This window comes from Camelus bactrianus, chromosome 11 (genome assembly GCF_048773025.1).
Source record: "Camelus bactrianus isolate YW-2024 breed Bactrian camel chromosome 11, ASM4877302v1, whole genome shotgun sequence".
Classification (NCBI taxonomy): Eukaryota; Metazoa; Chordata; class Mammalia; order Artiodactyla; family Camelidae; genus Camelus; species Camelus bactrianus.
In genome coordinates, this window is record NC_133549.1 from 44982135 (window position 1) to 45000897 (window position 18763).

Below are 18763 nucleotides of genomic sequence, written 5' to 3' on the forward strand. Positions count from 1 at the left end.
GGTCTCTTACCTCCTAAACCCCAGGCAGTTAGTCTGCAGCTTTTCTTTCCCCTCTTCTTTCAAAAGCAGCAAAGTAGGGAGCCCCATCACAGTCCCTGGCTCTGGCTTCTGGATTCCAGGAAGCATTTTCAGACCTTGCTGCCAGCTTTTCTGGGCCCACTCACTGCTAATGTGTCTGTCCTGTTTCTAGTCCAGAGATAACTATCATGGTTTGGAGCCCAGATAAGCCTTTTGTTTTTCAATTTTTATACTTTATCATTATCATGGATGTGGAGCAGAAGGGCTAGGTCAAAGTAAAAGCTTATTATACTATCTTGACATTATATTTTATGTTTCATGATGAACATTTAAAAATTTTACTTTAAAACCTAAATTCACATTTAAGATGATTCCTTTTTCTCAATTCCTCTTTTCTGCACGTAGAGGAAAGGAGTGAGAGTGACCCAAACTCAGGATAGATGGCAGAGAAAACTAAGTTTTATTAATATTGGCCAAATAATTCAATAAGCAATCAGTTACGTAAATATAACAAAAGCTGTCACAACTCCTAAGATTAGAACCAATGGTAACTTTCACACAGACACACCTGGAAAAATATGATTTACCTGTATACTTTGTGCTTTTGTCCCTTGATAATATTTTGGAAGCAACTGTTTCCAGAAACCTTCCTTTGTATAGTCAAAATATACAGCCATTGGTGTATTATTTTGTTGAATATTAAACCAGACCTATTAAAACATTAACATAAACTCAGTACAGGCCCAGGGGAGTTCAAAGCCCACAGCTGGTTAGGATGGAGCAGTTTTACAGTCCTGCTACCCAGTGAGGTGGCAGAAGCCAAGGACAGTTCTGAGGCAGGAGGTACAGATATCCCAGGGGATGTGAACACTAGACCGCTGACTGGTTCTCAACCTTGGAGGCACAGCAGAATCACCTCAGGGAGTTTTAGGGATAAGATTTCCCTGGCTCCATACTCCAGGGATTATAACTGAACATCTATACATTCTTCAAAGTTCCCCGCATGATTCTAATGTATAGCCAGGGTAGAAGACCACTGGTTTGACCCTTCAGGAGATAACTCAAAATAAGATTCCCCACCCTCTCCCCATATACTTACGTTTTCATCATCAAACAAACAGTCTACACTTTGTAAGGGACAAAATGGGTCAAACTGCTTATGGCATCGCCCGGTTAATGGATTCCAAAGCAAACATTCATCAGTTTCTTTAGTTAACACATAAGCCACACGTCCCTGTACAAGGAAAGAGTTACAGTCATTTTTGATGTATGATTAATTTAACTCATTTTTGTATGTGGAAATTATAATGTAAGCATATGTATCTCTGATTTTTAAAAGCCTTTTTAAGGATCTTTAAAATTTTTTTGAAAAGGAAAAAAAGCCAAAGCAACCAAAATCCTTAGGCCCAGGTTAGCATGAGGAGTCAAATGAGAGAACTTTGAGCCAATGCTGCCATGTATGGTGCTGGAGGGTGGACGCTGATAGCAATAACATATTGTTCTAACAAAATTAGTATATTATGACAATTTCCCAACAGCTAGTACTAGAATGTTTGAGGTAGGGGTACTTTCACCCAATTCACACAAAGGTGCTGTATGGACCGACTGTGCTTTGAGCAGAATTTACTCAGAGACCAAAGGTGAACACCATGCAGAGTTAGGAATGGAGATTTGCCTAAGGTTCTGAAAAGCAAGAGAAGTTAAAAAGACCGTAAAATTAATTTTGAGAACAAGATCTGGAATTAGAGGCCAAAGAGAAATTAAACAGGAAACATTTGAAGAACAAAAGTAGTCATTATGTTGTTATTTTGCTCTGCACATACCTTTTGAAGTATAAACCTTTCTTGTTTAGCAAAGAATGAATATTGCAAGTAACAATAATAATGACTAACATTTATTGAGTATTTATGTACCCCAGGTACTGTACTCAGCATTCACACTTTCTCACTTTAATGAATTCCAGATTCTATGAGGTACGGGTGATAATTATGCTCATCTTTCACATGAAGAATAAGAGGCTAAGAGCTTGTGTAGGGTAATGGTAACTGGCATTATTCCTGTTTGTGGGGGAGATAAGTGAGGCTCAGAGAAGTAAACAAGGCTGAGATCATACAGCTAGTGAATGTCACTGCCAGGTTTTAAATCCTCTCTGACTGACCCCGATATCCATATTCTTAACACTGTGCTGTGGAGCCTGGTTTCCCTAACTCCAAAGCTCGTGCTCTTTATCACTGTGCCCCTATCTTTACAGTAAGGAAAAGGCTTCACCTGTTACAATCACATAGTTGAGGTCAAACACACAGCTGAGCGCTGGCCACCCACTGAACTGACTTACAGGTGCAAGTGGAAAGGTCCGCTGAGATATTGTTGACTGTTTACTGCCATCTAGTGGCACATAAAACTACAGCAGGAAGATCATGTGGGGAAATTAGCCACACGCTTCTCACCAAGGGACTATAGAGAAATAAATGATCACGACAAAAACCATGAAACGAGGCTGGAAGCTTGGACACTTATCAAGATATTCATAGTAGAAATGAAAACAGTCCAAAAGAAGACAGCTTTCTGAAGGTTTGAATGCAGGAGTATATAATTAAGATGTAAAAACTTCAGGGAGATAAACAAGTTTCTGGCCCACTTCTTGTATGATGAAAAACTGAGCAGTGGAAATTGGGAGAAGTATTTCTTAAGGATCTTAAAACAGATTATCAGAAACATAAAGATGATGGTGGTGATGATGGTTAACAACCACTACAATGACTGCAAGAACTATTACTATATCACTGCCACCAGCATTTATGGAGCAATTTCCATGAACCAGGTGCTGTTCTCATTGCCACACATTTACTACGTAAGTTAATATTTCTAGTAACCCCGTGAAGTAGCACTATTATTTGTACAACTTTACAAAGAAGACAAACAGAAGGAAGTCGTTCTTTACTTTATAGAAATTCTGATGAACCAACATTATCTTCCTAAGTAAATGTTTGCCCATGAAATTCCCTAAATTGCTTGTGAAAAGATGGAAACTTGGGGTTGAAGTCTTTTAAACTTGCAGCTGAAAGCTAATTAGTTTTGTTTATACAATTTAAATATTAACTCCAACACTTACTTCCAACACTGAGGTTCCTAGAAGGACCAAAGCTTTCTTTCCAAAATACAGAAAGAAATTACAGAGAAGTATGGCATGCTCCTCCTTGTTTCCAATAGCCAAACTGATACAGCGCTAAGGCGAAACAGAAGCAACAAGACAAAAAAAAGAGAGGAAGAGAAAGTTGAATAACGCAATGATCGGACAGATTTAGAGTCCCTCTACTGCCCCCAGTTTCACACACATATTTTGCCAGGTCGCTGAGACAACTGCAAAGCTGAAAGCTCTGGCACCTTTTGCCTGATAGAATACTATGATATGAGACGAAGAGAGCATTCACTTGGAACACAGGGGTCACCTTTATTATGGGACAATTAATGTGGATACTGTGTAAATGAGACAATAATTTATCATCCAAAGTGGGGCATTTTTGTTTGGGAAAAATATTAAACTGGGAAAATGGGACATATGGGCTGGTATTTTAAGGAACCTCATCTGATAGGTAATCAAATAGTGTTTCTGGAGGAAGGGCTCCTTTGGTCAGCAGAGCTATACTCTGTCCTGTACCGATACAGCGCTCTCAACTCAGAGAGAGGAAGAGGTCTGAGTTGGAGCCCAATCAGGAAGAGTGACTGAAACTTCTTCGATTGAAAGAGCTGGACAGCTGGACAGTCAAGTGTGGGGGGCCTAGAAAGCAGCCATAGCAGGAGAGGAAAAGCACTGCAGGGGTGGCAGCCTGGTGGTCTATGACCTTGTTCTAGTCTGCAGGTGGGCTTTGTTTGGCCCTGAAATGCTTTTAAAAATTGGGAAGTCTCATAGAAAACTCTGGGCTTCTGGCTTCTCTTGACAAATCCAAAGATCTAAGAACACATATGGGCCCAAACATTCACGTAGCAATAACCTGTTGCTGCTGAGTAGCAGCTGTACCATGTAGACAGGACGTGTGCTTTCCAGTTCATTACAGTCCCAGAGAAAGGGCCGCGGTGGCCAGGGAGCTTGGGGAGGGGGAGCTCAGGGGCTCTTGGCAGTGACTATTTACCAGTCAGCATGGAAGCATTCAGTGTTTTAACAGCTGATATGGCCACACCCATACACACTGGCTGAACGTGACGGTGAGGGATGGAGGTCAGGGAGGGTGGTGACATGGCTCCTCTGAGAGAAAAGTGTGAGCAGGAGAATGAAGAGCAGAATATGAGTAGTCTTCAATGTCAGGCCATGGAGGTTCCCCTGACTGGATTTCGTAAGAGAAGGATGGAATGGATGAGAGTGGGTAACTAACACATTTGAGTTTTAGGTGCCTACCTTTCAAAACCCCTGTATGACACAGATGAGGAAACTGAGGTCCAAAGAAGCAAAATAACTTATCTTAGGTCACATAGCTATTAAATGGCTGAAGTAGGATTTGAATAAAGGTTTGTTTGACTCCAAGACTTTATGCTGGGTAGGAGAAAATAACTCCTGTCTTGTGATGATCTAATTAGTCGTTCACTCATGGGTGCCCCAAGTCCAAAGAGTTCACATCAGTGGGACGACATCAGCCAAGAGGAATCCTATGCCTGTGGTAACCTCTTGGTTATGGGTATCGTTTGGATTGGGGGACGCTTGGGAGTACCAGCATGTGCCTGAATGGTTACTTTTAGCTATTCTAGAGGCTGTCTTTCAATGTCCTGCAGGATCATAATACCCCTGAACACATTCTTACCAGTTCAAAGTCTCAGGAGAGTCTAGAGTTAGTGACACCTCTTTGAGTTTTATCAGATTTGAATCACTGGATCCCGGAACAAATGGCATGCTTGTGTTTCCCTTGTTCCCACTCAGCAGGAGGCAGGGTAGCAGACCTATTAACTTAGCCCTGTGTCCCTTAAATCCATTTCAACTCAAATCTAGCCTCTCAAACATTCTAGGTAAGTGTCAGGACTATTAGTTTCAAACATAAAATGTTCCCTCTCAGGCTCCCATCATACTGGTACTTCCCATTAAAAATATTTATTGGATGCTTATTAAATTTAAAGTATGTACAAGTGATGAATATAAAAATAAATAAGAATCAAGTCTGTCTTTTCATTCAAGGAGATTAAACTTGGAATGTATATGTCAGTGTGTGGGTGTAGGGTCAATATATAAGCAACTAAATATAGTTTAAGGTGGAATGGAAGAAGTATTCTAATTAGGGTTGCCAGATTTTGTGGGGGGATAGGACGTCCAGTTAAATTCGAATTTCATATAAACAAACAGTTTTTAGTAAAAATATGCCCTAAATATAGCATGGGGCCTGTATTTTATTTGGCAACCAGTCTAAAGAGAAATCCAAGCGCCAAGGAAGAGCACTGCTATATGAGCTTTTCATTCAGATGTGGGAAAACTGGGGAGAGCTTCTGGGAAGTGTGGTATTTGCCCTAGACTTCAGGGTCTGACCACCTCTGCAGTGACAAGCCATAATTCTCTCTGAAGAATGCCATAATATTGTACTCCTGGAATTCCTGTTGAATCAAAGTATTCATGAGCTACCACTTAAAATGTTGAATAAGATTTTGGTCTTTAAGAATTATTTCTATGGGTTGCTACAGAGCTGAAAATGATGTATTAAACTATCAAATGCCTTCAAATTTCACAAGGCAAATTACTACATGAGTGCATAATATTTTTAAAAGAGTTCTTTAAGAGAAAAGCAAAAAATTATAAAATGTAATTTGTTACCTCCGATGTCATCCACATATCAAAACCATCATCTTCACCCAGTGTATCAGGCATAATAGGAATCAAAGATACAAAGCGAGCAATGAGGCCCTAAAATAATATTAACTAACATTTATTAGCGCATATTATATGCCCATCACCAAGCATAATGCTTTACATATATTATCATCACATTTAGTGTATCCTACAAGCCTATGAAGTACACACTATTATTAGTTTTATTTTACAGAAGGGGAAACGAGCTTAGAGTGCTAAGATAACCTGCCCAGGGTCACACAGCTAACACAATATATGGGGTCTCTGGGAATGAGCCCAAGTTAGCCTGACTCCAGAGCATGCATGTTAACCATTACATTTTATTGCAATAAATAAAAAAATTAAATATCAAACAATTAATGTACAACTGTTTAAAAAACTGAAAAAAGATGTTGAAGAATAACAAAAGTTTGGTTCGCTTCTAGGTTCAAAATCTATCAGAATTATTTTTGTTAATAAAATGTTGTTAAGTTGTTGCAGCAGGAAGATACTGGTGCAGCCTACTTTCTCAGACAATAGAAGTTATTTTGTGAATTGTTCCCCCTATACAGCTGGAGACAAGGACTCAGACTAGAGTAGGAAAGGAGAAAGGAATACAAATAAAGAAACAATGAGTTAACACAGAACATTCACTAACATTTTCTCTGATTCACAATAGCTAACATTTATGCACTATTACAACCTCCCACACTGGTCGTGTTTCTGATTTCACACAGTTAATTAAACATGGTTCACAATCCCTGATAAGCAAAGGGGCTAGGATTTATACTTTCTTAAAAGCACAGATTGCCTTTGAAAGAAATCTGAGAGCATTATTATCTCCTTGGACTTTAGGTGTCAGGAAACATAGGCAGGAAGAAACCCACGATGGAAAAGCTGAGTATAGCAACAGGTGACCTAAGTTAGGACTTCTGATTTTAGCTTAAGGAATTCAGGTAAGAGCTTCATAATGGAAAAATAATGTAAATACTCTGAGGAGAGCCAACTGACTCAATAAAGCCTGAATGAATAAAAGGTATACGTGATTTTTCATAGATGCCCTTTAATCAAAGGTTATTTTTTCCTTAACGGAGAGACTTAGATTTCTGATTTCGTATTTTCCTTTCTCAAAGTGGAAGGAGCTATATGCTCTTTTGGGTCCATAAGGAATAAATCTTCATTTGATACGAAATTAAATTTTGAGTGTATGTCTCTTTTGTCAGCTGGTAAATAGATATGCATAAAGCCACATAGGGATTCAGTGGGAAGTGTTATTCTGGCGGTTTACAGAGCAAAGTATAACACGGTTTCTTCATTCCCACATGCAACAAGAAGTAATCTGTAGAAGGACACAGCCCCTTTAGGAACATAACCTTTTATTTTGTTTGGAAGTCTGTGTGGCTTTTCAAAGTTGGATAGAAAAGTTGTGAAGCTGTTATGATCACATGAACTGGTGTGGCAACAATGACTGTCTAGCACAAGTGGGCAGAAATGAAGGGGATCAGGAAGATATATTTTCTTCCAAATGGGGCTCAGAAGGACACACTGCAACATTAATGGTTTTTCTCTCAGAAAACTGTCTTTTAAAGTAAAACAATTTGAATCAAAAAGTTATACTTGGAGTTAATATAAAAAGTGAATAAGTTAAAATAAATATAAGTTTGGAGTGATCAAAATGTTCTGAAATTTACTGTGATGACAGTTGCACAACTCTGTGTGTATACTAAAACCCACTGAATTATATACTTTAGATGAGTAAATAACAGGGTATGTGAATTATATCTCAATAAAGTTACTAAAATAAACATAACTTACAAGTGTTGAATTAGAATCACGAAGAAATATATCCATGAGTTGCTGAGGTGGATTTAATGCCTTGATATATCTTGTTACTAAGATCTGTATCCCTTCCTCATTAAAAACAGTAGTTGTGATTCTTCGGTTAGGAAATACTGCCTTACAATTTCTTTTAAAAATATGTGCTCTCTCCAAAACATCTATTTGATCTGAAAACTAGAATCAAGTTTAAAATATTTCAACATTGTACCATGTTGTTTCCACGGGGAAATATCAAGAATCAATGTTCATTTTTGCCAGCTTTGAAATGAGTACTTCTTTGACAGTATATATGAAAATAATTCGCTGTAAAGCCTACCTTGTCTGGTTCCGGATTACAGATGGCATATGATATTTGAGGTTCAATGGTAGCAAAAATATTTAAGAAGGTACATTCTTTTAAGTTCTGTCCATTATAATCTTCTTTAGGAGACACGTAAGTCTTACTCCAAGTATATCCAAGCAAAACTGGTGGAATATTTACTTGAAATGTCCCACTAATCTGAAAGAGTAAGCAATACAATGGATTCTGCATGATGAAAATAAGCATCTGTCAAACATAGGAAAGCTCAGCTCAGTGTTCTCCACTATGGGAACAGGCTTTCATGGGTTCACGCTGGTACTAATAGGTATTTGCACAGGGATGGTCAGGTTCTCCATGATGATTTGTTCACAGGCACCCTTAACACCCTGGGCTCCTGCTTAACATGTACTATGGGAAAAGGGCAGACTAAGAAAGGGACAAAACGAGGAAGCAAGTTACAGTGCTGGAGTGACAAAAAGCCCTTAGAAAATCTAATTCAGGCTCAGAGAAGATGCTAAAAGACCATGTTACATTTTTCATTGGGTCTGCAAAGAGAAAAAAATGTAGCAGGAGGAAGAATGACCACAGGAGGAGGGATTGTGTGTGCGTGTATGCTTGTGTGTGCATGCGTGTGCGTGTTTTGAGGGAGGAGATTATTTTTCATAATAATAATAATAATAATAATAGCTAATAGTTATTGGAGTATTTAGAGTATTTACCATGTGGAAGGCACTGTGCCAAGTGCTTGATATAGATCATATTATTCAATGAGGTAGATACTGCTCCTATTTCCATTTTATAGATAAGGAAACTGGGGCTCAGAGAATGTAAGTAATTTGTGCACGATCACACAACTAATGAGTAGTAGAGCCAGGATTACAGCTCAGGTTTGTTCACCTTTGAAGTTCACGTTCTTAACTACCTATCGATTCTAGAATCTGGCCACAGACTGAGAAACAAGTGTAGGGATTTATAAATGTAGGAAGCCCTGTACCTCCAACAACTTAAAATCGCCATTGCTTTTTATCTGCAACACTTGTGTTTGCATCCTGCTCCCTCAAGACATTCTGTGATTGCATATTATGCAGACATTTCTATTTCCTTCCTTAATCTCCATTCTCTCCTCCTTTCTTACCAACAGCTTTAGGTGGCAAAATGACAGCCATTAAAGTGTGACGGTAAAGAAATAGGAATTTTCTTTTCCAAATAAATGTTTCTAAGTTTCAAAAGTGAGCCAACTAAAGAGAAATACTAAATAAACAATAGTGATCAGATCCAGGATTGGGAAAAGGGGTTGGAATGAGTCAAGGTGAGGCAGCTGGGTGCCGGGTGGGTCCAAATAAGTAAAATGCAGGCAGAAGTCTGCTGGGGTTTTCTGGGGAACTGTTTGTTTTCCTGCCCCTTCTTGCTTCGCCCTGCCTCCTGTCTGCAGCCTGAATATGAGACTGGAGGTGCAGTAAACAATTCACAATTATGAGTATGAAAGCCACGTGATAATGACAGTGGAGCAGAAAGACAAAAGCAGCTTGGATCCTTGACGACATTCTTGAGTGACTACACGGCATCTAGACTTCTTTTTAAGTGAGATAAACAGACCCCTTACATCAGCCACTGTTGGTCAGGTTTTCTGTTCCATATGACCAAATGCAGTACTGACTGATACACACAGAATTCCTTCTGAGTCAACTGCCCCTCTTGGCAAATGCACCTTTAGGGACTTCATTAAAAAGTTCTCTTCTTTGTAAATACTTCCCTGACCTTTCATTCTCCACCTCATTGCCCTCTTACCTACCCCCAACCCCTCTGAACACCCCTCACCTCCCTCTCCAAACCAGGAGGAGTAAGGTACCCTCATATTACCTGTCTCATGCCCCACTCAGAGCACTACAGCATCACCATGTTAATTGTTCATTTCCTTTTATAGACAGTGAACTCTTTGAGGTAGAAAATTCATTTCTGAATTTTCTGTATCTCGCATATCTCTGCAAGTAAGTAAACAGCGCCCAAAATGGGGTCTAGGCTGGGGTTTTTATATTTAGCTGGTCATGCAGGCATAGGTCATATAGACATACTTTTGTTACATGACCCAACAGCAGGACCCTCTGGGGTATCACAGAGACAGGTGCTAACCATCAGTCTCACCATTATCAATAAACAATGTTTGAGGAAGTGAAACTCCTAGAACCCATGGTTACAAAGCAATGACATTCATCAGAATATTCATGAATCTGGTCCTATAAAACTTTTACAAGCAAATATGAATGTTGCTTTAAGACCTAAGGCTAGCTGTCCTATATTCTTATCGATGAACACTCTAAAGATACAATAAATAATTTTGTGGGTGTCTCCTGCTCTAGAGATAGCTAACACCTTCAATTACTCCAACACCCCAAGGGCACCTGAATACAGGATATTTTGACTGACCTATTAAACTGCCAATCACTGAACCTGATTCAAAAGTGACAAGTAAGTATTTCTATTAGCCAGAGATAAAAATTTAGAATGATTAGCAAAGAATTATTTTCTATTACCTCAGATTGTTGCAGGAGAGCAGAGAAAGGGAAGACAATGGATCCAAGCCAATTCTTTCTTATATATGAATGACCACTGCAGCTCTTGAAACAGTGATCCTATTAAAATAATTTTTTCTATTATTTACTTAATATCATGTGATGAATAACTTTCACACAGACTTGTATGTATTTTAAAAATCTCTTTCTTTTTAAAAAGGAACCAGAGTAATTAGAAAAGTTTTTTTTCACACTTTTTAATTTCTTTAAAATATAACTGACAATTTAAAGCAATAATAATAACCCCTTGTGGAGTTTATGACATATGTATAAAACAAGTATGATATATTGTGATTAATTCTAGATCATGCCTAAGCAAACTAGCAAAAGGAGATTGTGATTGTTAATTTTATGCGCCAATTTGACTGAGCTAAGGGATGCCCAGATAGCTGGGCATATTTCTGTGAGGATGTTACCAAAGAGATTAGCACTTGAATCAGCAGACTGGGTAACCAGATCAGCCTACACAGATGTGGGTGGAAATCATCCAGTCTTCTGAGGGCCTGAATAGAACAAATAGATGGCAGAAGGGCAAGTCCTCTCTTTTCTTCTTAAGCTGGGACATCTACCTTCTCCTACCTGGTTCTCAGGGACTTCAGACTCTGGGACTTACACCAGCAGTCTTTGTGTTCTCAGGCCTTTGGACTTGGACTGAATTATACTACCAGCTTTCCTGGTTCTCCAGCATGTAGACGGCATATTGTGCCTTGTCTCAGCTTCCATAAGCCCATGAGCCAATTCCCGTAATGAAACTCTTCTTGTATATCCCTATATATCCTATTCATTTTGTTTGTCTGGAGAACCCTGACTAATACAGAGATAACTAAAGGTGGAAAGAGGATGTATACCATGAATGTAAATTGAAAAGATCAATATTATAAAGGTATCAATTCTAATCAAATTGATCTATATATTCAAATCTATTCTAATTAAAATCGTAGCAGGTTTTGTATTGTTTTTTGTGAATCAACAAGCTGAATCCAATATTTATAAGAAAATGCAAAGGGCTAAGAATAGCCAAAGTAATCTTGAGGAAGAAAAACAAAGCCAAAGGACTTAGGTTTCCAGATATCAAGATTTATAACAAATCTTTAGTAATTAAAACAGTCTGGAATTGATGCAAAAGTTAGATAAATAGACCAACAGAACAAAACACACTCCAGAAATAAATCCACATTTATATAGTTACCAGATTTATAGAAAAAGGTGCTCAATTTCATTAGTTATCATAAAAATGCAAATTAAAACCACAAAGTGATATAGGATGACACTTTCATCAACATGGCTGAAATGAAACAACTTGACAATGCCAGGTAAGAGAAAGGACACGGAGCAACTAGAATTCTCATATATAGTGCTGGTGGAAGTACATATAAGTTGACATAACCATTTTGGAAACCACTTGGCATTAAACTACTAAAGCTGAACATATGCACAAGTTAAGAGTTGGCAATTTCACTCCTAAGTATATATCCAACAGAAATGCACAGATAAATTTCCCAAAGACATACAAGTATATTTATATCAGTATCATTTGTAAGAATCAACAACTAGAAAGAAGCGAATTACCTTTCCACAGCAGAGCACATAAAAATGTTGTTGTATATCCCTACAATAATATACCATACAGCAATGAGAATCAATGAGCTATTGCTAAATGCGACATTGTGGATGACGCCCACAAACACAATGTAGAGAGAAATAAGCCATTCATACTTCATGGGTGCATTCTATATGAGATTTCAATCCTATAAAGTTAAAAAAAAAAAAAGCAACACCTAATCTATGCTGTTAACAGTTTAGACAGTAATTACTCTTGGGGAGTAGTGATGTGGAGAGAGCATAAAGGAAGCTTCTGGGATGATGCGAGCAATATTTGCTTTCTTGATCCAAGCATAGGCCTTTTCCCTTTTAGCCTGTTGTCTCTACTATTTATTTTCCCTTGTAGAGAAAGCAAATGTTTACCAGGATGAGTTTGCCAATACAAATGTAATTAAGTAATTTTGGTTGAGTCTCTTAAATCTGAATAACTTAAACTCATCTGAAATGGTTTGTAAACTCTAGAAAAACCATATAAATAAAATTAAACCATAGAAATAAAATGTTTTAAACAATTAATTTTTCCAAACATCATAGTACCAATTACTAAAAATTACAAAAGCCTCTTTGGCTATAATGTAATAAAACTAGAATTTAAAATCAAAAGTTTACACTAAAGTCTCTTAAACATTTACAAATATAAAACATAATATTAAATATTAGGTCAAGGAAGATATAAATGTAATAAAAATATATAGAAAATAATAAAAATAAAGATAACAAGTAATCTAATATAAAAGATACAGTCTAATATATTTTTAGAGACAAATCTGTAGTCTTAAAATGTTTCTATTATTTATGAGAAAGAAATTGAACAAACTAGACATTCAACACATTTAACCAAAATAAGTACAAATAAGTACGTCCTAGGGAAATTGAGAGGAAAAATAATAAAAACACAAGCAAAAATAAATGAATTAAAAACCACAATAAGAGTAAAAATTTAAGGACAATTTCTATAGTTGGTTTTTTAAAAATAAGCAAATCTCTTCCACATTAAATCCGGAAAAAATAGAAAGACACACTTGGATAAACTTAGAAATGAAGAAAGAGTAGATAACAGCAGGTCAAAAATAGAAGAAACTAAGATGAAAAATTATATGCTAATGAAGTTTTAAATCTTGAAAAATACTTAATTTTTATTTAAAGAAAATTTAAACTGACAAACAAGTATTGGATTAGTTTAAGTTCTTTTTGTGACCATCAGGATTTTTGTCACAGTTTCAGTAAATGTAAGCTCCAAATCTGGAGCAGCTCCGGGGGCTGGCTTTGCCAGCTACAAACGCAGTTCAGTTCACTCTTTGATCCCCAGTGCTAAAAATAGGCCGTATGTCTGTGAGACTTGAAGTTTCCAGGTAGCAGGTAACTAATGAAGGGGAGACCCACAGGAAGTAGGAAATAGTTGATAGCAGTAATTAAATATACACAGTGAAAAGAGGAAAACTGAAGCATGGAAAGAAAGTGTTTCCTATAGAATAGTGATCTATGATAAATCAAAACCTACTTTCAGCTGGGTGGTCACCTCAGCGCTCAGCCTAGCTCTGATCTTTTACGAGAAAATGGAATGTTTCGGCCCACAGTCTAAGAGAAGAGGGCAAGAATGTAAGCCAGGCCCTTTTCTTCTCTAAAAACATGCCAACATTGTCACATGTAAGTCTGACACCTGAAGCATATGGATTTCATTCAGTAACAATACAAAGGACTTGCAAGAGTTTAACTGTTAACTGCTATTTAATTCTGGTCAAATTGATCACTGAGATAATTCACTTTTGAGAGAGGAATTCTGTTAGGCATTCTTTGGGTTTTGTAAGCTCTACTCATTATTAATATAGATAGTCAGAAAACTACTCGGTTTAACTCCTTGGAGAATAGCCATTGCCAAATTACTGTTTAATATTTTATCCTCAGCCTTTATTAAGAATCGATGGAAAATGTTTTACTAAGAATACGTGCCTGTATCTCCTGAAAACTAGGTTGGAAGACATTGCCATTATGTTTCTCAGTAGTTCTTATAGAAGGCTCATTCCTAAGCCACACTTGAAGGTCTAGTTCAGCTTCTCTGACTCTGATCCCCAATCCCTCTAGGTAGAAATAATTTCTTCATCAATAGTATTGCCATAGAATTTGATAGACATTTATATTAAAGCATTTAATCAGGGCCACAAGAGAGGAGGTACAATGGGTATGCATCTTTATACTTTTAGTGCCGAGTTCAATTGGAAGGACACTAACATTTTGGAGCTTGCTATGGCACTAGCCTTTGTGTTAGGAACTTTCATATAACTACAAGGAAGCATTCATTATTCTTAAAAATACGATTGAACAGAACTGGGTTTTAGTCCTAAGAATAATTTGGTCTCTTTTGTAAAAGTAGTATATTTCCCTTGATCAGACAGTGAGAACTATATAACTCATTTTTGTTTATCTTTCTATCTTGGCTACCAGGAAGTTCACATTTAAGTGTAATGTTCAACTGCAGAAACGTACTTCTCCCGAATTTTTTGTATATTTATCCCTCCTCCTCTTGCATGTGGTTTATGATCGCCGTTATTTTTTAACTGATCTGTCATATGTCTGTTTTTATTTCAAGTTGCCCCATATCCTTTTTAGAAAATGTTTGAAATAGATAGCACATCTAAAAACAAATTTACAAATATGTTAATAGACTTTCCAGTCTGAACTTGGAATTATTTCAGCATTGATTATTGTATTATTCTACTTTACCTCATGTTTTTCAATAATCATTTCATCAAAAATGTTGATATATATATTATCTTTTATTTTAGATAAGCTTGAGAAGTTATAATCATGTCCTGGTAAGCTGTAAATAAGAAAAACATATTAAACGCTTAATTTGGTTTATAAAAGCATGATTCATAAAGGACTATAAAATTAACCTGTGTTCTTTTCTTTTATGAAGCATAAACTAAGAAAAGCTATGTGCTTTTAAGACAACTGCTATCTTTCATTAAAGCAAGTATGTGTTTTTAAAATTATTTTCTCTCTCTCTCAAGGTAATTTGCATAAAAAAATAAAAACGTATAAATGCCAAGCAGAAAGGCTTTCACTACAGCCATCCATTGCAAACAAATTATCTGGAGTATGGTACATTATGACTTTCCTACTATCTCACATTCTGTTAGTGTCTGCTACTTCACACATAGAGTTAAACTGCTCTTTTGCTCACAGCTAAAAGTATGACTGTTTAACCACAGAGCTTATTCTCTTTCTCACATTTATTTTCTACAACCAGAAATTGGGATAGTGGAATACATTTAATTTTGCAAGTTGTCTGCTGATGGCTTACTTGATTGGATATATTTTTGGAGGTAGCTGAAAGGGTAGCATCGTATATCACAAGCAGTGAACTTCCACTCTCAGCTCCAGCTTGCTCATCAAATCTCAGTCAAACTTCTAACAGCTCAGAGAAGTTATATAACTTGCCCATGGTAATGCCACCTGCAAATGACAGAGCCCTAATCTGAACCCAATTCGGACTAACTGACTCTAAAAGCCAGATCCTTTTCACTATACCAACTGTCACTGACATTATTTATTGAAGTGTGTTGCTTAAGGAAACATCTACTATGTCAAAGGATCTTCAACAGTTTGTATAATTTTCTAAGACCAACTGACAATGACAAATGAAAAACGTTAGTTGAATTTGGAGAACAATTTTAAATTGAAGATTTCTTATCTAAGTGATAAGCTGACTTCCCTACCCTGCTCCTTAAAGAGTTCCCTTTCATGTTGCAATGGGAGGCAATGTATATTTACAACACTATGCTAGCTAGAAATGATTACTGTCAACCTCAAGACATTTTTGAGTGTGTCAACTTAGTATATCCCTTAAATTACTCAAGTCCTACATTAACTTGCATTTTGCATTCTACTCAAACTCTCCCCCAAATTTCACCACAATTTCTTCTCCAAAGTAGAGCTCACAAGGTTAATTACTATTTACTACTTATTATTATTATTATCTATCCTATTTGCATGTGATTTCTATTCACTAATATATCGTGTGGAGAAAGGAACGGAGCTCTTGCAGCTGAGACATTGAAAAGTGATAGCCGAGTGGTTTTGCCCTAGCAGAGCCCTCTGATCCACATGGTTGTACTCTACATGTGCTCTTGGCTTATCTGATGGCTATAACTGCAAGAATGCAAATACTCTACAATACTTCCTCTCTTTAGTTCACTTATAAGCTTATCTTATTGACTATTTCATGTTCTCCTAAATCCACTCATTTAACAGTGTATTCTAACTCCAATGTCTAAGTTAACACACCAAATATTTCCACACACATAACCACATCTTATACCTCTGTAAACCTTTTACCCAAAATACATTTTACATACCAATTATTTAATATTATACAATATAACATAATAGATTTACCTTTCAATCAACACTCTTTGCTTACAAAGAGTAAGCAAATACCAGAGAGCAAAGCAAAGTAAGAAGTACAAGATCCAGACAGGCAGACAAATAACAAAGATTTCTGTGGTCAGAGACTCTGAATATACTATTGAGCTGTGTTGTGGAAGAATATACCTGAGTTCTGATAATAGCAGAAGTACCCATAGCACCTACGCTAACAGATTCTAAGTTATACTGGTCTATTTGGGTTTTTCTTCCCAAGTTGAAATAATGGCATAAACAGAGTCTCTCTGTTTCCCTGCAAATTCTGGTTAGGGTTTGGAGGTTTTTACTTTGAGGTGTGGTGGCTGGGATGTGACCATTCACACAGAGCATACAATTTCCCTCAGTGGAACCAGTACTGGAGTGAGGGGATTCTGGGGAAGGTACTGGTGGGTTGGTGGTTCTGTGCTTGCATCTGGGACCAAAGCCTTTTAGTTTGCTTGGAAAGTGACTGACTGAATATGGCACTTCCTGGTTAAAGCCTATAGTCAGGACAATCCTGCAGGAAACAGAGTGACTGGAGGGTGAAGGGGATAGACAGATTGTTTTATCCTGGAAATCAGGACCCACTCACAAAGAGTCAAGGTCAAGAACACAGATGGTGGAGGGAAAAACAACACAAGAAGCCCAAGAGCCAGGAGACCAAGAGGTTGGCATTCAAGAAACAGGAGAAATTCAGGAGTTAAAAAGACAGAGTGATATCATCAAAGAACCATGCAAATAGGCAGGAAACACATAATCTGCAGAAACTGAGAAAGTTGAACAAGATTGGCAGAAGGGGGAAAGGGCATCAGGAAAAGAGAAGGGACTTGGACAATGGATATAGTATACAGTTCCTTATATTCCTTTCATCCTAGTGAGAGCTATAGCTGTATAGGAAGTGACAACTGAAAACTGCTAATGGAGTTTAGAAAAAAATTTTAAGCTCTATATTTCAAATTTGTCTTGTTCATTGCACTTTATTTTCAATTACCAAAACCTATTTACATAGCTTTAGCATCAAACATGAATCTTGAAAAAGAACAAAGCTGGAGCTCTCGCTTCCTGATTTCAAAATACACACACACACACACACACACACACACACACACACACTATTGGTTCTGTTTCTCTGGAGAACCCTGACATTCAGTGACACTCTGGAAAAGGTTAAAAACTATGGTGGCAGTAAAAAGTTGGTTTCCAGAGGTTCCAGGGAAGGATGAAAGGATGAATAGGTGAAGCACAGGGCATTTTTAGGGCAGTAGAAGTATGCTGAATAATACTACAGTGGTGGATGCATGTCATTATGAATTTGTCAAAATCCACAGAATGTACAACCCAGAGTGAACTCTAATGTAAATTGTGGACTTCAGCTGATAATGTGTCAACATTGGCCCATTGATTGTAACAAAGGTACCACACTGACACTGAGGGAGGCTGTGTGTGTGTGTTGTAGGGAGGGGATATGTAAGAACTGTGCTTTCTGCTCAGTTTTACTGTGAACCTAAAACTGCTCTAAAAGATAAAATCTATCAATTTCTTTAAAATGGAAAAAAAAAGAAACTTAATCTCATTAGAAATCCGGGAATGCAAATTAAATCACAATGAGAATATCATTTAAGATCCATCATACTAGAAAAATTAGTTTTTAAAATACAAACTATTATTGAAGATGTGGCACAACAGGAACTTCCATATTGCTGTTGTGAGTGTATGTCGGTACAATCACTTTACAAAAAAGTGGCATCAGCTAGGAAAGTTGAAGCAGTTCCATTCTTAGACACAGATCCCAGCACAGAGGTTTTCAGAGTGTCCCCTGACTAGGAGCATCAGTAACACTGGGGAACTTGTTAGAAATGGAATTATGTATCAGCCCTACCCCAGAGCTGCTGAATTAGAAACCATGGAGTTGGGCCCAGCAGCCTGTTTTAAGAAGCTGTATAGGTGATTTCAGCGCACAAAATAGTTTGAGAACTACTGTCTTAAAAAGGAACGTTCACATGTGTGTTCCAGATGACAAGTACAAGAATGTTCAGATAACACTATTTGCAACAGCAAAACATTAAAACCAGGCAAATGTGCATCAATCAGCAGGATAAAGCACAAATAAATTATGGCATTTTCACACAGTGGAATACTATGCAGAAATGAAAATGAAGGAAGGAAAGGAAGGAGAGAGGGATAGTTACAAGTATGAATATGGATGAATCTCTCAAAATAATTAAG

The 18763-nt window shown here is 37.2% G+C and overlaps 1 protein-coding gene across 1 annotated transcript in view; it reads right to left on the reverse strand.

The window, feature by feature from the left end:
- Nucleotides 1–18763, reverse strand: part of CC2D2B (coiled-coil and C2 domain containing 2B) — a 79518-nt gene that overhangs the window by 10881 nt on the left and 49874 nt on the right. Inside the window, exons 24-31 of the mRNA XM_074373114.1 lie at nucleotides 14855–14951; nucleotides 10493–10591; nucleotides 7977–8159; nucleotides 7637–7834; nucleotides 5807–5896; nucleotides 3131–3244; nucleotides 1118–1252; nucleotides 606–728 (exon numbers count right to left, since the gene is read on the reverse strand). Of these exons, the coding sequence (XP_074229215.1) occupies nucleotides 606–728; nucleotides 1118–1252; nucleotides 3131–3244; nucleotides 5807–5896; nucleotides 7637–7834; nucleotides 7977–8159; nucleotides 10493–10591; nucleotides 14855–14951 (1039 nt within the window). The remainder of the gene's footprint in view (nucleotides 1–605; nucleotides 729–1117; nucleotides 1253–3130; nucleotides 3245–5806; nucleotides 5897–7636; nucleotides 7835–7976; nucleotides 8160–10492; nucleotides 10592–14854; nucleotides 14952–18763) is intronic.